Source organism: Aristolochia californica, unplaced genomic scaffold (assembly GCF_029961685.1).
Source record: "Aristolochia californica isolate CCGP_79_NKW_82.1479 unplaced genomic scaffold, dmAriCali1.0.hap1 SCAF_12, whole genome shotgun sequence".
Taxonomy (NCBI): Eukaryota; Viridiplantae; Streptophyta; class Magnoliopsida; order Piperales; family Aristolochiaceae; genus Aristolochia; species Aristolochia californica.
Window position 1 is genome coordinate 31,025,268 of NW_027181793.1, and position 21,602 is coordinate 31,046,869.

The following is a 21,602-nucleotide window of genomic DNA, read 5'->3' on the forward strand; positions in this document are numbered from 1 at the left end:
TTTGACTAATAATAAAAAAATAAAAAAATATATTTTTCAAATATTTAAACTGAGTTTTTAACCTAAAAAATGATATTTCGCATAATAGCCCAAAATGGTTTGAAAGTTTTATTTTAACTTGTTGGGTTGAGCTATCAAGAGACCCGGGCGGGTCCAGGTTGGAGTTTAAATTAAAGGGTAAATTTAGACAATCGGAGAGCACGGTCCTGGAGAGCCTAAAACCTACAGCGTCACGGTAAAAGATGAGCAGCGCCATTTCTTCGAAGGCTGTTCTGTTCTCTTTTGGTGAATGTGGGTGTGAAGTCCAAGCATTTTCTGCTTCTCACTCCCTCTGCTGAGTGCTAACCTCTTCTTCTTGGTCAATGCACTTTCCCTCTCCTCCTCCATCATTTCCTTCTCTTTACAGCACGCTTCCTATAAACTAATAAGCCCTCCCTCATCTTCGGAGATAGCTCTTTGCCAACAAAACACCTCGCGCCATTTGAGCTTTCAATTTGAAGATATATAACGCTTCCCACCACCAGAGCAACGGTGGCGGTGTCTGTAGCTGTAGCGCCACCACTAGTCCACCACTCAGTTGCAGAGGAGACGCACGCCCTTACAGTCTTGAGTATCTCCATGATCAGTATCCTTTGTTCCTCATGTGCATGCATTCATGCTCTAGTGTGTACTTTAAGCATCACTCTCGACCATCCTTCTCACATGGACCTTGTCTCTTTGACTCCTAACTCGCATCCATCTTCTTTCCGTCGGCAGAACTCTTCCTTCTAAAAGTGTTTCTTCTGTCTTAGAACCAGAGTATAGAGAGTGGGCGAGACGGAGAATCCAAATGAAGAAACCCCATTGCTGTATCATCAAACCCAGTACTTCTCTACTGTCAGTCTTCTTCTTCTATTTTGTTTTGTTGCCGTCTTCTTCGACTACTTTGGTCTCTTGCCTTTCGCCAGATGGTCGGGCCCTTCTCTCTCTTCTCACCGAAGCCGACGTCTCCTTGCCTTCCTCTCCGCTCCCCTCTTGGGACCCTTCGCATTCCACGCCGTGCCAGTGGCAGGGAGTGACGTGCTCTCCCCAGAACAGAGTAATCTCTCTCTCGCTCCCGAACACATTCCTTAACCTCACTTCTCTTCCTCCGAGCCTCTCTTCTCTCACCGCACTGCAGCTCCTTAACCTCTCGTCTGCTAATATCTCCGGCTCAATACCACCGTCACTGGGCCAACTCTCCCATCTTCGCCTCCTCGACCTCTCCTCTAATGGTCTCACGGGTTCTATTCCTCCACAACTCGGTGCTCTCTCTTCGCTCCAGTTTTTACTTTTTAACTCCAACCGACTCTCCGGCCAGATCCCCCCACAGCTGGCTAACCTATCCTCACTTCAAGTCCTCTGCCTCCAAGACAATCTCTTTAATGATTCAATCCCCTCGCACTTCGGTTCTTTATTCTCACTCCAACAGCTTCGTATTGGCGGAAATCCTTACATAACTGGCGAAATTCCACCCCAACTTGGCCTGCTCACCAATCTCACAACTTTTGGCGCCGCAGCAACTGCCCTCTCTGGTGCAATTCCACCCACATTTGGCAATCTGTTCAATCTCCAAACGCTGGCTCTCTACGACACCGACATCTCTGGCTCGATTCCGCCAGAGCTAGGTTCCTGTTTCGAGTTGCGAAACTTGTACTTGCATATGAACAAGATCACGGGTTCAATCCCAGCCGAATTGGGCAAGTTGCAGAAGCTGACAGGCTTGTTTCTTTGGGGTAATTCAATCACCGGAACCATCCCACCTGAACTTTCGAACTGTTCTTCTTTGGTCATTTTTGATGTCTCTGCAAATAAGATTACAGGCGAAATTCCACACGAGCTAGGGAGGTTAGATGTGCTGGAACAGCTCCATCTCGAGGATAACTCGATCACTGGTACGATTCCTTGGCAGTTGAGCAATTGCACAAGTTTAACTGCTCTTCAGTTAGATAAGAATCTATTATCTGGGTCCATTCCTTGGCAGATTGGTAATTTGAAATTCTTGCAGAGCTTCTTTCTTTGGGGTAATTCCATATCTGGAACCATACCTACCACCTTTGGAAATTGCAGCGAGTTATATGCTCTTGATCTTTCCAAAAACAAGCTTACTGGGTCTATCCCAGAAGAGATTTTTGGACTTACGAAGTTGAGCAAACTTTTGCTTTTGGGAAATTCTCTATCTGGTGAGTTACCTAGAAATGTTTCTAATTGCCAGTCTCTGGTAAGATTAAGACTTGGAGAAAATCAGCTGTCGGGTCAGATTCCTAAAGAGATTGGTCGGTTGCAAAATCTTGTGTTCTTGGATTTGTACACGAACCATTTCTCCGACTCTCTTCCCGCTGAGATAGCCAACATTTCAGTCCTGGAATTATTGGACGTACACAACAATCACCTTACTGGAGAAATCCCACCTCAGCTTGGTGAACTGGTCAACCTAGAGCAGCTTGATCTAAGCCACAACAGCTTCGCTGGTGAAATTCCTTCGAGTTTTGGCAATTTTAGTTACTTGAACAAACTCATTCTCAATAACAATCTTCTGAGTGGGCCGCTGCCAAAGACTATAAAGTACTTGCAGAGACTGACGTTGCTTGATTTGAGCTACAATAGCTTCTCGGGGCCTATTCCTCCAGAGATTGGTTCAATAACAAGTCTGGCAATTAGTCTGGATTTGAGTTCAAATGGGTTCACTGGTGAAATTCCCGAGGCTGTATCAGGTTTGACACAGTTGCAGTCATTGGACGTTTCACATAATCACTTGTATGGTGGGATTAGAGTTTTGGGTCTTTTAACCAGTCTAGCTTCGCTGAATATTTCATTCAATAATTTTTCAGGTCCAATACCTGTGACTCCTTTTTTTAAAACCCTACCAGAAACTTCATACCTTGAGAACCCAAAACTCTGCCAATCTTTTGATGGATCAACCTGTTCTTCAGCTTTAATACACAGAACTGGGCTTAGGTCAGTTAAAATGGTTGTTTTGATATGTGTCATAGTGGGTGCAATGACTATGCTAGCTTGTGCTGCTTGGATTTGGTTGAACAGAAACAGAAGGCCTTTCTTTGAGAAATCATCTGATTCTTCATCTACCTCTTCTGGAATTGATGATTTCTCTTATCCTTGGACTTTCATTCCATTTCAAAAACTCAACTTCAACATAGACAGTATCTTGGATTGCTTGAAAGATGAAAATGTCATAGGCAAAGGATGTTCAGGGATTGTCTATAAGGCTGAGATGCCTAATGGAGAGATAATAGCAGTGAAAAAACTATGGAAGACGAAGAAGGAAGAAGAACCTGTGGATGCATTTGCTTCTGAAATTCAGATTCTTGGGCACATTCGACATAGGAACATTGTGAGGCTTTTGGGGTACTGTTCCAATAAGTGTGTGAAGCTGCTTCTGTACAATTACATCTCTAATGGTAATCTGCAGCAGCTGTTGCAAGAAAATAGGAACTTAGATTGGGAAACTAGATACAAGATTGCTGTTGGTAGTGCTCAAGGCCTAGCTTATCTCCATCATGATTGTGTACCAGCAATTCTGCATAGAGATGTCAAGTGTAATAACATACTGTTGGACTCAAGATATGAGGCTTATCTGGCAGATTTTGGGTTGGCAAAGTTGATGAATTCGCCAAATCTCCATCATGCTATGTCCAGAGTTGCGGGCTCATATGGCTATATTGCACCAGGCAAGTCTTTTATCAATCTTTTTATCTTCTTGTTCATGTTTTACAGTCTCGGTCATTTTTTTCTGAGTGTTACTAGTGAATTATAGCAGGTTTTAGGCTGGCATTCTCATTACTTAAAAAAAAATTTGTTGGCAGAGTACGGGTACACAATGAACATAACAGAGAAGAGTGATGTATACAGCTATGGCGTGGTTCTGCTAGAGATCCTTAGTGGCCGCAGTGCTGTTGAATCACAGGTTGGTGATGGACTCCACATAGTCGAGTGGGTGAGGAAGAAGATGGGAAGTTTTGAACCTGCCGTTAACGTGTTGGACACAAAGCTTCAAGGATTGCCAGACCAGATGGTGCAAGAGATGCTTCAGACTCTTGGCATTGCAATGTTCTGTGTCAATTCATCCCCAACAGAGAGACCCACCATGAAAGAGGTGGTGGCATTATTAATGGAAGTAAAGAGCTCACCGGAAGAATGGGGGAAGACTTCCCAACCTCTCATAAAACCTGCAAATCAAACTTGATTTACTCTTTTCTGATTTCTAGTAGATATTCAATATTTTCCTTCCATCCTAAAAAAGAAATGATAGCCTAATAGTGGGAACTGGGGGGAACTTAGGGAGGGTTTTCTGGGTGTTAGCTGGTGTTGGGGTCTACTGTACAGTTTAGGCAATGTGGGCTGCTCCACGGATTCCTGTCTTTTTTATTGTTTAATCTTTTCAGTTGTCTCTGAGATTGGAATTTGATTTATGGCAGAGAAGCATTTAACCTTAGAATATTTTTCATGTTAAAGCATCAGAGCTAGTCTGAAGCATAGTAATGAATAAAACAACAATCCACACGAAGGAATAACAAATAAAGGATACTCAGAACTGATTGGAGGTACTTTCAGGGACAATGGATAAAAGTCATAAACCCCACATTAATTTCAGACGAATGTAAAAGTCTGATGTTTTGTTCTTAAATAATGGAGAATCCTCCGGGTTCCTGATCACAAAGGAAAGGATTACAAATGAACGAAGAGAAATAAAAAATCCATTTCTGTTACAAGGGACCAATCTTTTCAGTGATGGGGGGACAAGAGGGTAGCTGCCCCATGTCTTCCTCCCGTTCTCCACATGCATGACAGAGGGCACGTCGTTCTCAGAGCGGAGCACCTGCTTTCGGCCCCGTGAACTGTTCCGCTTCCAATAGCGGAGAGGATCTCGTCCTGTTCTTTTCCCTAGGAAAGAGATGCAAGAAACTCCACATGAAATGTTACTTCCTGCGCTCCCTGAAGTGATCCCGCTTTGGCCCGCTATAAATGTCGCCCATATGTCCTGTCTCAGAGAAAATTCCATACGCCACAGATTCATCTGTTTTGTTATCTGCATATCTGACAGAGCAAATAATTGCGAAAGAAAGCAACTATACAGAAGACCTTGATCACGTTTGAGATCTATAGCTTCTAATCCTGTCCTTCTCTGAGTTGTTTCTAACAAGCTGCTCGGCTTCGGCTTCCATAGGCCCAATCCTTGTCCCTTATCAACAAAGAAATATCTCGGACATCAAAACATATTTGAGTATAGGGTGGCATACCTGCTTGTCGGCCTGAATGGTCCTTTGTGAAGAGAACAGTTTGTCCGTTCCACTCGAGGGGCTTCGGCCACTTTCTGTGTATCTCTTCAAAGTTATCCGCACATAATTCGTCTCTTCCACACACTTTTCCTCGGTTCTTTTTGAACAGTATTTGCAGTAATTCCTGTCAATCTTTTCAGTTATTATATTCTTTTTACAAAAAATAAAACTGCTTACGAGGTTGTATGTCAAATACACCTGTTTACAGTCTTGTTGACAGGTATTTCCCGAGGCCCCAGTTCTTGTGATACTCCAGTGATACTCCACTCACAGAACCTTGAGCTTCAATAATTTAAGATAAGGTTGAGATACAAAGAGTAAGCCATGAGAGGGACGCACCTTTCTGGGAGTAGTGGTAGCGTGTTAAGGGACCACGAAGATTCTCAGATTCAATGTATGAGTGAAACCTTGATCCTGTCTACAGCCATTTTGGTTAAAGTTACGGCCACAACAGCAGCAGGTAGCCTTCATACGCCAGTCACAACAGAAGTGTTTATGATGATAGAACAAGTCACCCACTTCTTAAAGAACATCAAACGCAAAATCTGAATGAACCCATTTCATTCATATCTGTAGCTTCTGATGGGATAAGCTGTCTGGTTGTTCATAGACAAACAAAAAGGAAAAAAAGTTAAAAATGGTAATGCTGATCAGGCATTCTGGCTCTGTCATGCATGTGATGCTCACGACCTTAGACACAAGTTGTTGCATTAGTGGACAATCTTCATTCAAGAAACCAAAACAGGGATGAAGAAAACAGAAGAGGAAGGAAAACGACTCACACTTGAGAAATTGGATCCGAAATCAAATAATTTTACATGCTTAGCTGTTTAATCTTCCTTGTGCATCTACAATGAAATGAGAAGGTTACACAACATCTGTGCCTTAACACAAATACCTGAGTCAGATTCAGCATGTAAGTAAAATTAATGACTGCCATTCTTGTCCAGAAACCACACCACTGTAAATTTCCCTGCATGAGAAAACCAGTACTCCAGTCCAACTGGCTTCTTCTGTAAATTTCCCTCCATGAGAAAACCAGCACTCCAGTCCTACTGGCTTCTTCTGAATGATTGAACTGTTTGATGATCATCAGGCTAGATCCCAAAATTTAGACCAATCATATGTTTTTTGGCTTTCTCGCAAGAAATTAGACAATCTATAAGACATATCCAGCTGTGACGGATAACCCTTAATGCTAATTTAATTGCATTGCAAAATTACCATATTTTATACTCAAAATTGCAGATTTTGGCGGTGGGAAGTACAAATACAAGCAAAGGTGAGGTAAGACGACAAAGAAATAAAGCAGTCAAAGTGAAGAGGATTCAGCAGCAGGATCTTTTAGCAGTTGAGTTGAAGGCATTTGATATTCGAAAGGGTTTTCAAATAAGACTTGTAAACAATGCAAATAATGAACTTGGAATTCATCTTGGCCAAAAGAGTGTTACAATATCTATTCATCTCCTTTAATGGGCAAGATCCAAGAAATTTCGCTAAGAACTAGAGAAAAAGGAAAAAAAGGTAAAACTAAAAAACCAGAACTTCCTTCAATCATCCAATTGCTCAATTTTAAGGCCCATCGATCTCTCCGCTTTCTCGTCTTCCGGAAGTCTAGCCAAAAGGCCGTCAAACATATCCAAAACAGTTTTCACCACATCTCGAGTGCAATTCGCCTCTTCGTTAAAATAAACACTCTTTTGACTCCAACGCTATCTCTATCTCCTCGCGAGCTTTTGCAAATTTCAGATTGATTTCATCTATTGTTGGAATGACTTGTCTTTAATATGCATGTTGCGCCTTCGCTAAAAGACCGGTCTTTTGGCGCAATGGTTAGTAACATGTATCAGAGCAGGTGGTCTCGAGTTCGAGTCCCGCTCTCCCCGTTTGTTTCGTCCCCGCATAGGTGGGACTTTGTCTTTGTTTCGTCCCCTCATAGGCGGGACTTTGTCTTTGGCCGTCCCCGTTTAGGTGGGATTGTACATTTATATTTATACACGAGTGTTCCCGTGCGGCGGGGGAGTGTTAGAATGACTTGTCTTTAATATGCATGCTGCGCCTTCGCTAAAAACCGGTCTTTTGGCGCAATAGTTAGTAACATCTATTTCTTTGCTGTGATCAGAACCTGCGTCAGACACATAACTAACATGCTTAACAGTCTCATGATCCCTGAATCGGCCCAAGGGACTCGAGCGGCCAGGGAACAGAAACGGACGAATTTTCGAAATGAATATGGAAGATAGGTTAGGATTCGCGAGTGAAAGAAGTCCTGAAATGGACCGTTTTTGCCGAAGAACAGTGTTTTCCAAAAGAAAGGACGATGAGGGTTTCAAAGGTTGTCGAAAATGGTAGTGGAGAACAATTTGCAGAGCAAGTAAGGTCGAGTGGGAGGCATTATTGAGAGTTGAGAGGAGAAACGGTGAGAGGCAGAGACGACCGATCTCCGCCCGGTTAGTTGAAACGGATAAATCCGTCTTCTTGGATTCTGATTTCGTATTATATATAGTCGTTTAATCTTCTCATAAACGATTTCAGGCTGAAGTCTGTAGTCTGAAAGACGTTAGGTATAACATCCATTAACACCTTTCTTGAATCACCAAAACCACTGGGGTCAACCTGCCTCCAAGATAATACTGGTCGAACACAACTAATCCTCTACACAACCTGCACCACCGACCTAACCTTATAAATTGGGAGAGGAAGACGGAAAATCTTGGAAACCAGAATTAGACTTGCAGAATCGATCGACTTTCTTTCTCCTAGAAGCTCTGAAAAACCTGAAATGGCCCGCTTGATGCCTCTTCCACATGATCTCATAAGCCCAGCTCGAGCAGGCCGCATAGGAGCCATGTCATTTCTTCTCTGTGTAGTTGCCTTCATTATGTGTGCTTCCCGTCGTAAGAAATGGCCCCGGTCCCGGCACAGCTCTGATCCTGTTATGCAACTTGACTTGGATTCCAGGTTCCTCACCACCACAAGGGTTCAACCGGGTGGGTTTGAAGAAGGGTTTATGGGAGGAGAAGCAGGAGCAATTTGTGTTTGGCAAAAGAAGATCCTGATGGGAGAAAAATGCCAGCTTCCTGACTTTTCTGGCATCATTTCTTATGATTCTGATGGAAATATCATTCCTGCACACTCCATCAAGTGAAAAAAAAAAAATTGCAATTCAGAATTTGTGGTTTAAATACATATAGAGTTCAAATATATGTAATGTATGATTTAATTTATGTTTAATATATTTTTAAAAAAGGTCTCTCCCACCCCACTTAGTAGAAAGAAGGGGGAGAAGAGTCGACTCGTCTCTAGGGCCGGCTCGGTTTGATTCGGTATTTCTGGATTTCGAGCCGAGCACGAGATCCGGGATTGGCTCGTTCAAATTAACGAGCCGAGCTCGATCGAATTCAGGTTCGGCACGACGGCTCGCGAGCATGTTCTTTATTGTTATTTAGTGAATTTGAGATAAATGTATAAGCCATAAATAAGTAAAAATTATTAATAAAAATAGCATAAAATAAATAATAAAAATAGCACATTTCTCAACTAAGTAACATTTCATTGATAAATAAAAAGTCATTGTTTTGCTGGGACAAATTCCATTGATAAAGAGCTATTCTTCGAAGGAATTCAAATTCCATCAATAATTATTTTCTGGCTAACACCTAAAAAATCTTTTGTCCAATGTTTTTTACTGGTAACTATACATAAAAAAATAAAAATAAAACTCATATTTTTGGTGAAATTCATTTTCTACCAATAATAAATTTTCAACAATCCCTAAGAAAGTCTTTTACTTAATAATTCAATATTGATAAAATAAATTCCTTTGAGTATAGAGTAATTCTTTGGTAGAATTATTTTTCTTCAATGAATAAAATTAATATATTTTTTATATTCCCAATAATTTAATATTTAAAATAAAATATTATATACAATGTAAGTGTAATTAAAGTGAAATAAATTTTAAACTTCATGATATATTAGTGTATTTAAATAATTCGAATTAATAATTTAAATGATTTAATTATACATTTATTAAAATTAAATTATCAATTTTAAATAAACTTACTAAGATTTTTAAAAAAAATTAAAATGTATACAAAAATAAATACAAAAGAAGGAATTAATTAAATTTCATATTTACTAATAAAGAAATTAGTATAGCTTAAATAAGTCAAATAAATAAAAACAATATTATATTTACTGACCTAATAAATAAATAAATTCTTATTCTGATTCGAAATGATACTTTAAAAAAATTTCAGCAAAAAATTTAAAACCATAATTAATCATGGGCAAGAAAATTAATATACAAGTCTTTTCTTATATGGCTCCATATCGACATTACTGTTCCATTGTTTCTTTACACAAAGAACGTCGTTTTGTGAGTCGAAAATCTTGAAGATGTTAGATGGCTGCTGGTCTTCCATTCTTTCTGGGGTCGCTTACAGCAGTGAGTAATCCCTGGTTTGTCTTTTTGGCTGCGTTTCTCAGATCATGCACGACTAGTTGGCAACTGGCCCCTCTTGGTAGAGGACTCAGAATGTGGCCCCATTGCTTCAAGAACAGCTCGGACTCTTGCTGGAGCTCTATGTGATCCCCGTCAATGGCGGTGATGTTCTCGTAAAATACCAGGTTGGGCGTCAGCTGCATCATCCATATATTGCAGAAAATATATAAAGTTTAGCGAAGAAGACGAGTAGATGAGAAGAGGGAATTAGCTTAAAATCAATATGAAGAAACATACCATATGGTAGACTCTTGGTCGCAGGACAGCATCAAGAGGTTCCATCCCCACTACAAAATGGTTGAGAAATACTTGAATCACTGCTGGAGTGATGAAAAGACCGCCACTACCACCAAGAACCCCGGCCAATTGATCGCCCTGAAACCCATAATTCACACTATACCCAAAACTGTATTAATTAATTAACCATGAACGGAACTCGTGATTTCTTGAATGTATAATATATATTTATACCTTGAGAATGATAATGGGAGTCATAGATGACAAGGGTCTTTTGTTGGGTTGAATGAAATTGGACGGTGGTGGAGGAAGACCGTCGATGGTTTTTGCAGCAGGAATTGAGAAATCATCCATCTCATTGTTGAGCAGAATCCCTGTGGAAGGTGAAAGCATCTTGGCCCCAAAGTAGTAATTCACTGTAGTCGTCATCGACAGGGCATTTCGATTAGCATCCACAATGCTGAAATGGCTCGTTCCGTGGTCTCTTAGCTGACTCCATCTGCACCAAGAGAAGAAATTAAAACACTCGATCATCAGATTATTATGAGCCATACGGTAATGGCGTAGAAGCAAAAGAATGCCATATTCATTCTGTAGAGAGTTCTGTTCCTTACTTGGCTCCATAGTATCCTGAAGCGAAAGTTGTGTTGTCAACGATCGCTTGGTGAATTTGCTGCGCAAAAGAGGAAGAAAGCATCTTCGACACTGTGTGGGTGACGTTGACTAAGTTACGATCACCGAGATCTATGCGAATGGCGAGCACGTGCTTGTTATGCATGCAATAATATTATTATTTTAGTTATTTTATTTTATTTATTTTATTTTATTTCAGTTTTAGGCCATAGGGGTATTTTTGGAATTATTTATTAATAAAGATATTTTTGGAATATTTTATTCATAGGGATATTTCTGTAATATTTTATTAAACCCTAACAGGGTGAACCCTATTTAAGGGGTAAGAGTAATGAGAAAAAGGAAGCATTGAAATATTAAGAATTAGGTTAAATCTCGCGTAAAGAGACTTAGAGTTCTCCTCAGTGAGCTCTAGGGTTTTTAAGTTTCCCTTTGGCATGATCTTTCGTTTTCGTTCTCCATGTCTTCCTTCAATCCTTACTATCCGTACAGTAATCTGTGGCAGATTGCAAATCCTCCCAAAGAATCCACATGTCAGATCCGGGACCGTAACAACTGGTATCAGAGCAGGAACACAATGAGTTATTTTATATCTCAAGAAAGATAGATGGCTATGGGTAAGGAATTGGAAGAAATACGAGCACGGTTAGATGCTTCCATTGAACGTTATGCATGGGAAGAACTCGTTACTGCAGCAAAACAGGTCACACGACCTCAAATCTCCGACCAACATGAAGTACCAGAAGCTATCTCAGACGGGGCAACAGGCCAAGGGCCAAAAAAATCAAAAATTTCGTCATCGTTACCGGAAAAAATCCATGAAGAAGAGGCGGACGCTGTTTTTTTAACAAAAAGGGGCGTTGATTTCGACCTCAACATTTTCGAAATCGCACCTACGAAATCACGGCCGATTTTGGCCTCCACATTTCCGCAATCTCCCGGCGGGACCTCAATTTTTAGCATCTCGGAAGGGTATTATGCCTCGCTCCCGTCGGTAATCAAGAGTGGGGGTTCCACCTCCCAAAACCCCTCCCCACGGCCAACCCAGTGTCTTCCGGCGATTCTTCAGATAGGGGTGTGTTTCCGAGAGCCCTAGGTCTCGGAAAATTACCAAGCGGCGATGCCCAAAACGGCTGCTCTTCACCACCGGATACGAAGGCGACTCCGTCGGCGCCGTCATACACAACTCCGGTGGGATTCGACTTCCAGCCACCACCTCCCACACTCAATCCACCTCTCGGCAGAACAGAGCAAACCATTGTTCCAAATTGGGAGGGGACAGTGTATCAGAATTTTTTTTTTTGAGGGGCTTTGTGTTTCTGTGGATGAGCACAATACCTGTGCGGATGTGGATCTTCGAATTGCAGTTGTGGGATTTAATTTTCTGGATCTTTTGTATATTGTTCGACCACAAACTTTCCACCCTGGTCGGAGCCGTGTGGACGGAAGACGACCGTCGCCCGCCTTCGTCGGCGCCCTGAGGTAAGGAGTAGTTGTCGACAAGGTTTCAGCACTTACCGACGGCCGCTATGCTCGGGATCGACAGGAGGATAACGCCGGATTTCAATTTCCAAAGAATCGTCGATGAAATTTTCGCCGAAGGAGGAAGAAGATGGTTCAATTCAAATTTTCCTAAGTTAGGAAAATTTCATCAGCGCACGAAGCTGAGTTGTGCGCCGGACCGGGTTCCTGAACCGAGTCAACCCAGGTTCACTTGGACCGGGCCAAAAAAAAAAAAAAAATCGTGTCCAGAAGGGGGGGTCGTGCGCCGGACCGGGTTCCTGAACCGAGTCAACCCAAGTTAACTCAGACCGGGCCAAAAAAAAAAATTGGCGTCCTGAAGGGTGGTCATAGCTATCACAGATGCTACTTCGGCACCGGTGGAGACGTCGGCATACCGACACTACTTCCGAGCTTGAGGACAAGCTCGTCTTCCAAGGGGGGTGTAATGTTATGCACGCAATAACATTATTATTTTAGTTGTTTTATTTAATTTACTTTATTTTATTTAAGTTTTAGGCCATAAGGGTATTTTTGGAATTATTTATTAATAAGGATATTTTTGGAATATTTTATTTATAGGGATATTTCTGTAATATTTTATTAAACCCTAACAGGGTGAACCCTATTTAAGGGTTAAAAGTAATGAGAAAATGAAGCATTGAAGTATTAAGAATTAAGTTAAATCTAGCGTAAAGAGACTTAGAGTTCTCCTCAACGAGCTTTAGGGTTTTCAAGCTTCCCTTTGGCTTGATCTTTCGTTTTTGTTCTCCATGTCTTCCTTCAATCCTTACTATCCGTACGGTAATCCGTGGCAGATTGTAGATAATCCCAAAGAAACTTGAGAGGAAGGCCGAGAAGACCCTTTACCGCATCTACAGAACCATAACTCTCCAAAATCTTCAATACCAGAGATAATCCGACGGTTCCGGCGGAAGCAGGGGGCATGCCCAGAATGGTGTAGCCCATGGCATCCACTCTCATGGCCTCCGTCACTTCCACCTTGTACTGCCTCAGGTCATCCATGGTTATGATGCCGCCTGCCGCTCGCACGTCGCTTACCAACTGCTCTCCCAATGTACCGTTGTAGAATGCGCCGGGGCCTTGATCTGCCACCATCTCTAAGGTGTCAGCCAGCTTGGGGTTGTAACAGACATCACCTGCTACGAGCGGCTTGCCATCGGGTGCAAAACACTCGGCGTAACCCAGGGTCGGCCATGACTGCTTTCTGGGATGTCTTGAGAACGCCCGCCAGACAAGGAGGGACGACGAAGCCGTCTCTGGCGAGCTTTATAGAGGGTTGGAAGAGGGAACGCCATGGGATTCGACCGTGCTGGAGCCAAGCTACGTGGAGGCCTGCTATCTCACCGGGGACACCCAGGGACAGCGGACCGTTGCGCTGAGCTTGGGGGTTCCGCTCGTAAATGTCCAGCGTTGCGGCCAAAGGTGCCGTCTCTCTGAAGTTGAAGGCCTGCGATCGACCGGTTTGGCCGTCTCGGAGCACCATAAATCCACCGCCTCCGATCCCACTAGACATGGAGTTCACCACACCATGGCAAAGCGCGGTCGCCACTGCAGCATCCACTGCGTGACCCCCTTCCTTAAGCACGGACACCCCAATGCTGGAGCACCTGCTGTCATCAGCCGCCACGACACCCACCTCCGACTCTGCCACATCCCGGTCTTTGCTTTTGATTTTCTCCCAACTGGGTAGTCCATCCCATCCCTCCGCGCCGAAACCATCGTTGTAGTAACCGTAGCACAGGGCGAGTGCTGAAGCTACAACTGTGAATGCCGTCAAAGCTGCAATCAGCACCTTGAAACCAATCTTCCTATCTGTTCTGTGAGACCCCAAGAGAGGGTCTTTGAGATTGATTTGAGCCATGGAATCTAAGAAGGGAGGTCAAGGAAACAGATGGTGGCGGAGATAGAGAAGCAGTAAGTTGCATAAGCTATGGGAGGGTGAGTCACTAAAGATTGAACTGATATCTCCTAGTCCATAGGAGGCCTTATAAAGCGTAGGAACCTCATAAAATAATGGAGAAGTGATCTTCCGCGAAACGGGATTTACTGTGTGGGAGATAACTGGACTTGCATGTAACGGAGACGTGAGATATATCGAAACGATAGCGCGGTTTGTTTGACAGTCAAGAAGATAACTGGACTAATAATGCAACTGCAGCAAATCCCGGATACGATTTTTTTAAAGGAACAAAGGAACGTGACAAATGTGCAGGCAGAAATGGAGAATAATGACAGTAGAAAATAGGGAATTTCACTTAAATACCTATTTAAAATAAAATATTTTTAAAAATACCAACGTCATCAAAATATTTCTAAAACTACCCAACTTTGACCGGTTAAATGCCTATGTGTGCAGTCAAAAGCGACACATAAGCTTTGGCGGCTTATGTGTCGCCATGTCATTAAATAAAAATTAAATATATTTTTTAAAAAAATAAAAAATCAGATATATTTTTTATTACCTAATATGGATGGACATTTATCTTTGGGAAAAGTAATAAATGTTATGTCTCGAAGCCTAAAAATTATTTTAGAGTTTAAAAATATAATTTATTTGTATAATTTTTATCATATTATTTAAAAAATAATCAATTATTAAAAATATAATTAGTTAATTAAAAATCTTACAACACCTTTTATTATCAATTAAAAATATTTATTAACTGAAAAAATATAAAAATTTTACTTGAGTTTAAAAAATAAATGTACCGGTACACTTTTTATTACCTTATATTTAAAATAATAAGTTATAAAAAATCTTACTCTTACCATTTTAACACCTTTTTATTATCGATTTAAAATTTATTTTAATAAAAAAATTCGAAAATTTTAGTTTTGAGTTTAAAAATCAAATTTATCAATACGTTTTTTTCAAATTTATTATTACCTTATATTTAAAATAATTAAAAATAAATATATAATTAATTAAAAAAATTACTCTTACTAATTTAACATATTTTATTATTTATTTATAATATTTTAATTTTTTAATTGAGATGGGGGCGTCAAGAGCGAAGTCTGAGGCCAAGCGGGGGGGGGGGGGAGCGGCAGCGGCAGGCACTGCGAGAGTGGGGAGGAGAGGAGAGAAGAGGGGAGAGGGGGGGTGATGAGAGGAGAGGAGAGCAGAGGAGGCCGAGGCTGAGCGACGGCAGCGAGAGGAGAGAGGGCGAGGCTGAGCGACGGTGAGAGGGTGAGAGGAGAGGGGGAAAGAGGAGAGGAGAGGAGGTCAAGGCTAAGCGACGACAGCGAGAGGAAAGACGGCAAGGCCAGAGGAGGCCAAGGCAAAGTGGCGGGGAGAGGGCAAGAAGAGAAGAGGCAAAGCGGCGACGAGAGGGCAAGAGGAGAGGAGAGGAGAACGATGAGAGGAGACACATAAGGCATTTAAAATAACTTATTTTGAAAAACAATACGGTGGAATACAGTGAGGATTATTTAATTTTTATTTAATGATGTGTTAGCTTACGTGGCAGATGACATGGTAAAATAATGACGTGGCAGACGACGTGTTGATCTATGTTTATTGCACAGATGATGTAACGACACATAAGCAGTCAAAGCTTATGTGTTGCTTTTGACTGCACACATAGGCATTTGACTGGTCAAAGTTGGGTAGTTTTAGAAATATTTTGATGATGTCGGTATTTTTAAAAATATTTTATTTTAAATAAATATTTAAATAAAATTCCCAAGAAAATATTGTGAAATAATCGGTGAACGCCCCGCCAGCACAGATGACTAGAACTTGGCAGATAAGAAAGCCGAACCAAAATAATTATCATCGGAAGCGATGTGATTAAATAGCCGCTTCTCTCTTTTTAATAACACAAGTCGCTTTTTTTATCTTCACACGCGAGATTCCTTCGTCCTTCTTGCTGCTTCCTATAAAAATAAAACTAGAAGAAAGGTGTTAAATTAAATAATTGGAATTATCTCAAAGAAAAAATTATGACGGCATGCAAATGCATCATGAGATGCCGAAGATAGGTTAGCCTTGCTATTTATTGATGATCTTCGACGAGATAAAACGCAGATTTCCGCCATCCTGAGACAAGTCACAATCTTCTGAAATCAGACAAATAAATGCCGAATCATAGAAGATTTTAATCAAAACCAATGTCTTAAACCTCTTCTATCGATTTAATTAAGTACAGAGTCTTGAAGTTCCACTCCCTATAATTAAATAACTCCATTATTTCTTCTGATTCAAGTGGGTGGGACGATTTTCAGTGCACTGGTTTCAACAGAAAGAATCAAAGATTACACGGGTAGAAATGGACAAATGGAATTATTTCAAGGAAGATATGAAGTCACTTTGGTTGGTAGAACTGCATGCAGCGTGGGTAGGTCTCGCGGACGGAATGGCAGCAAATCAAATAAAATCTGATATTTTAATGTGGAGGATTTCATTCACGTGAATACGAAGAAGAGAAGTTATTCACTCACAGGATACGCTGCGCAGAGAGCAGAATTACTGTAATAGAAAAAAGGCTTTCCGCGAAACCATGTCTCTGTGTTCAGCAGCTTTCATATAATCATAGTGCAGTCAAAGTAACAGTGATTAGAAAGAAAACCTGTCGTCTATAAAATTCGATTGGGAAAGACCAGGGTCGCATGGGGGAGACCCTTCTTTTTAGAGATTAGAGCCTTTGATATTAGTGGAGGATCCTTTGATTTTGATCACAACTAAGCCGTAGTTGTAAGGAGCCATTAATGGGTTTAAATGAACAAAAGCTGAGTACAATTCTTTTGGCGATCAAATGCTAGTCTGAGGCAAGTAAAGGAGTGAAAACTCTGAAAATTTCATCAGGACGAGTAAGACCTGGCTTCGCTATTCCGAGAGGCTTCCTAGTGTGGGCGCTTACAACGTCCGTCTACTTGGCAGCGCCAACGCTCACAGACACCGAAGAGCGTAAGCACAAAGGGCTGCTTTATTTTCTCAACGGAAACCAAATCAAAGATGAAAACTCTGATACCAAAATGAAAGACTTCGTATATGAACTTCATAAACTTAAAAGGGAAACATAACTCCCATCACGTCGATCAATTTGTGGCGATGATCGTAAAGTCTCGTCTATTTCAGAACCTCGTCGATGGAAACATCCAAGCATCCCTCGACCAGCTGAAATAGCTTACAACCGACGACAACCGTCGTCACAGGGAAACCGACAATAATCCATCCAGAGCATTACGTCTTCATTTTACCAGTATCTAGCTCTGCCAAACCCATCCATATGGTGGGACAAGCTAGAGAACACTCTGGAACAAATCGTTTAGACATCTTGTAAAGGGGTTATCCCATCTTGACTTCTGGTAGGCACAAAAATATCTCTTCGCTTTGTCTTTCCTCCTCCCTACTCGCTGCCGATGAAAGGGCCCATCTCATATTTTAAAGATTTCTCACCATTTCGGCTGTTTCATCCGAAGCCAAAATCGCTTCCTCGGATCAGCTGTCTCCTTCTCTTCTCTCCTCCATGGAAAGAATCCACGCTCGAAGAAGCCTCAAGTCTCTTCTCTTTGTATCTCTGTCCGTTCTTCTGAATCTCTTCTTGTCCTATCTTTTCTTCTTCGGAGGGTGTGACCTAACTTGGAGCAGAGAATCGGCTAGAGATGCTGAAGCAGCGGCGTCCGTTTACTGCTCCGGCCATGGCGAGGCCTTCTTGGACGGGCCTTTGGATCAGCAAGGGAGACACGTCTGCGAGTGCCATGCATGCTATGGAGGGTCTGACTGCTTGGAATTCCAGTCCGGTTGTCCGGCTGACGTCGACAGGTAAGTGATTCGTTGTCAGCATAATTCCATAAGCATAGAGGGCTTAAACCAGCGGCAGGATTCAGGGAAAAAAACAGGGAAGAAGAAGATATAATAATTAAAACAGTTGTGATCAGTTGGTTGTTTACAAGGGAATTATTTATACAAGGGATTTTATACCAGGGTGAGCTGTGAATGTAGTGAAGTTTTGCAGGGAACTATGTACATTTTATGATTTTCTGGGAAAAAAATTGTGTTTAATTAACCCATTTAAATGAAGTAGTTAGTGTTAGGAAAAGTGGAGGAATAGAATTTTCATTTAAAGTTCTTTTTCCTGGCATTGAAAGCCTAATCAAAACTTGATACTTTGGCAGCGGGGATCCATTGTTCCTGGAGCCATTTTGGAGGCAACATGAAGCCTCTGGTGCCGTAACAGAGGTTGCTTGGCATAGGATGAGTTATATAATGAATGAAGGCAATCTGATCTCTGTCGAGCTCGAGAGGCAAATCAGACGGCTTCACTCGGTTGTGGGAAACGCAAACAACACTGGAAAGTATATTGTCTTCGGTGTAGGATCAATGCAACTTCTTGGAGCTGCCGTCTCTGCTCTTTCTGCAAAAAGTTCGACACCACAACCTGCAAGAGTAGTAGCATCTGTTCCATATTACGGTGTTAGTTCTATAACCCCATGAACTCAAAACCTAAAAACAGGAATGGTTTACTCATGATTTGTCTCTGCATCTATTTCCTTTACTTTTTTTATTTTTTATTTTCTTGAGTGTGATCATTGTCAGGCGTATAGATCCCAATCAACGATTTTTAAGGGAAGGGATTACGAGTGGAGTGGAGATGCGTCCAGATGGAGAAATTCATCTGACCAGTCCTTGAATTTCATCGAATTTGTGACATCACCCAATAATCCAGATGGACAGCTTAAAGAATCAGTCCTAAAAGATCTGTTTCATGTCGACACAATTCACGATCACGCTTATTACTGGCCTCACTTCACGGCAATTCAAGGTCCTGCAGATGAAGATCTGATGCTCTTCTCCATTTCCAAGCTCACCGGTCATGCTGGCAGCAGATTTGGGTGATGCACTAATTCTTTTTCACTGATATTGCACTAATCGTCATCTTCCTCAAGTAAACATTTGATGACAATGGCATCTGTATTCTCAACTCTCAATTCAATTATGTCGTATGTGTTCATCCAGGTGGGCTCTAATAAAAGACAAGGATGTGTACGAGAGAATGTTGTCCTACGTGCGGATAAACACCCTCGGGGTTTCTCGCGACACCCAGCTGAGAGCTCTGAGACTGATCAAAGCAGCGTTGGAGAGAGATGGAAGAGAATTATTTGAGTTTGGATACAAAACAATGAGGAAACGATGGGACGAACTGAGTGCAGCCCTGGCACCCTCCGGACGTTTCTCCCTTCAAAAAATTGCTCCTCGGCATTGCTCATATTTCAAAGAACTTGCGGGTCCGTCTCCAGGCGGGTTTGGTTGCCTTCCTCTGTTAGACTATTCCTTCTTCTTGTATTTTTAATTGAGTATTAATGGGGTTTTATAGCACGACAGGTTATGCATGGTTGAAGTGCGAGCATGAGGAAGACGAAGACTGCTATGCTGTTCTCAGAGCTGCGGGAATAATCGGCCGTGCGGGTACCGAGTTTGAAGCGGGATCGCGCTACGGGCGACTAAGCCTTCTGAAGAGTGGAGATGTTTTCGATGTGCTGCTGCGCCGCATTCAAGAATTAGTGGGGAAGGAAGATTTCCGCCATCCTGAGACAAGTCACAATCTTCTGAAATCAGACAACTGAATGCTGAATCATTAAAGATTTTAATCGAAACAAATGTCTTAAACCTCTTCTATCGATTTAATTAAGTACAGAGTCTTGAAGTTCCACTCCCTATAATTAAATAACTGACTCACTCTGATTCTCTTCACCCTCGCCTCTTGTCTCTCATGTTTTCTGCTTCCTGGTTCCTACAGAAAGAATCGAAGAACACGGGAAGAACATGCTAAGTATGAACAAACGGTATTATTTAAAGGAAAACCAAGTGAACTAAGAGAGAAAGTATAAAATATCTGATTGTAGGAAATCAAACACTATCAGATATTCTATTGAGGTGGTTCTCATTCAGCTGAATACGAACGGACTCATTCGCTCACAGGATTTGCTGCGTAGAGAGCAGGGTTGCTTGAGATGCCGGAAATTAGCCTAATCAATTCCCCCCTTTTCTGCTCGAGGATTCGACTCAAGTCGATACCTCAAAACTGGCGGCTATCAAAAGATAGAGAAATGATCTAAAAGCACTCAAACCAAACATACACGTAATCCTTCCATGTAATGAGTATGGACACAACCTATCTCGACATTGGTATGATAATATCTATTTGGGCCTAAACCCTCATGGATTTATTCGTGGGCTTTATCTCAAAAAGCCTCGTACCAATAAAGATAATGTTCACACATATATATCCGAGATCCTCTTCACTTCTAACCAATGTGGGACTTTGGTCGTATACCCAACACTATAGAGTCTATTTTTCCAGATCACTTGTAATCTTTATTAGAATCGATTCCTTTGTTCACTTCATAGATCTGACTCTACTTGATGAATTTCCTAATAAAATCCCTAAAGTCTTGGGTGAATCCATAAGGAGTACAAAAGATTTAATATCAATTAAGTTTCATCTAAGAACTATGCTTACAAATGCTTCTGTTTTGGTATTACAAACCCTCTTACTGGCTATTATAATGTAGCCTTCCCTCAAGAAGGTTTCCATGTTCTTCCATTGTAGACGCATTTGTATCTCTGCTCTTCTTTGTTTTACTGCTATTGACGAGTAGCCATATCACCTCCAATCTCGAGGCTTCCGCGACTTAACAGAGGCGTGGGTGACCGCCATTATTGTGTTTCAAGACAAAGGTGTCTTCTAAACATATTTTATTTCATTTGTGGAGCCCATGGGAAGCAAATTTGATCTCAGCCCATTTTCTCTGGAACAAAACTTCAGCTACGTACTAAAAATGATATAGATGTTTTTGAATAAAATGAGGTAGATATTTCATTATTAGGCTTTAAAGGAGCCATTTTATGATAATCTTCTTACGTCTGCATAAGAATCTTTTCTGATTTCTCCATGAAATAATCCACCACCAACCCGTTCTTGTGGTATGTAAGAGTCTCTTATTTCAAGAACTGGTGAGCAAAATTTTTGAAAGAGGCCAACTAGGCAATAAATGATCGAGCAAAGTGGAGGAGGACCATAGGCTGACATTGACATAGTTGGGACTGGAGATAAGGCTAAAATAAAATTGACAAGAAACCATCTCAGGTGAGTCTGGAATCTGTACATAAACATACACAAACAGGATCTGTGACCCAAAAAGCAGGAAACATTTCCCTCGTTCATGTTAACCAGCTGCATCCAGGTGTTTTACTTGACCTAGCTCTATTCAGTTTTACTTCTCAAATTCTCCAATTCATCTAATCGACCTGTTAACTGATACATCCTACGCAGGTGCAAGTATGGTAAAGGATCCTCAGGATTCAACTGAAGTAACTTGGTAGCTGCTCGTTCTGCCATCTCAATATTAATATTGAATTGGCATCCGGTAAGAAGAGAAGT

The 21,602-nt window shown here is 41.4% G+C and overlaps 3 protein-coding genes and 1 pseudogene across 3 annotated transcripts; 3 read left to right on the top strand and 1 right to left on the bottom strand.

Annotated features, from left to right (window-relative positions):
- Positions 1 to 280: 280 nt before the first annotated feature.
- On the top strand, positions 281 to 4,439 carry LOC137945681 (LRR receptor-like serine/threonine-protein kinase RGI5). The gene is made up of 2 exons (XM_068791657.1): positions 281 to 3,707; positions 3,843 to 4,439. Exons 1-2 carry the CDS (start codon positions 830 to 832, stop codon positions 4,220 to 4,222), a joined length of 3,258 nt encoding a protein of 1,085 aa, XP_068647758.1. The 5' UTR covers positions 281 to 829; the 3' UTR covers positions 4,223 to 4,439.
- Positions 4,440 to 8,097: 3,658 nt separating this feature from the next.
- LOC137946883 (uncharacterized) lies at positions 8,098 to 8,463 on the top strand. The gene has a single exon (XM_068793169.1). The coding sequence runs from the start codon at positions 8,098 to 8,100 to the stop codon at positions 8,461 to 8,463; it is 366 nt and encodes a 121-aa protein (XP_068649270.1).
- A 1,256-nt stretch (positions 8,464 to 9,719) lies between these two features.
- LOC137946884 (glutathione hydrolase 3-like) lies at positions 9,720 to 14,077 on the bottom strand (annotated as a pseudogene).
- Positions 14,078 to 17,687: 3,610 nt separating this feature from the next.
- On the top strand, positions 17,688 to 19,785 carry LOC137946885 (tryptophan aminotransferase-related protein 3-like). Its single transcript, XM_068793170.1, has 5 exons — positions 17,688 to 17,983; positions 18,337 to 18,634; positions 18,758 to 19,053; positions 19,178 to 19,458; positions 19,544 to 19,785. The coding sequence occupies exons 1-5, from the start codon at positions 17,688 to 17,690 to the stop codon at positions 19,783 to 19,785; spliced, it is 1,413 nt and encodes a 470-aa protein (XP_068649271.1).
- The last annotated feature ends 1,817 nt before the right edge of the window (positions 19,786 to 21,602 follow it).

Bases quoted from the DNA above. Each gene is read 5' to 3' on its own strand.
- LOC137946885 (XM_068793170.1), top strand. From the start codon at position 17,688: ATGGAAAGAATCCACGCTCGAAGAAGCCTCAAGTCTCTTCTCTTTGTA. The intron at 18,635-18,757 runs GTTAGTTCTATA...GATCATTGTCAG, and splicing joins CATCTGTTCCATATTACGGT to GCGTATAGATCCCAATCAAC. The intron at 19,054-19,177 runs GTGATGCACTAA...GTGTTCATCCAG, and splicing joins CATGCTGGCAGCAGATTTGG to GTGGGCTCTAATAAAAGACA.
- LOC137945681 (XM_068791657.1), top strand. From the start codon at position 830: ATGAAGAAACCCCATTGCTGTATCATCAAACCCAGTACTTCTCTACTG. The intron at 3,708-3,842 runs GCAAGTCTTTTA...ATTTGTTGGCAG, and splicing joins ATATGGCTATATTGCACCAG to AGTACGGGTACACAATGAAC.
- LOC137946883 (XM_068793169.1), top strand. From the start codon at position 8,098: ATGGCCCGCTTGATGCCTCTTCCACATGATCTCATAAGCCCAGCTCGA.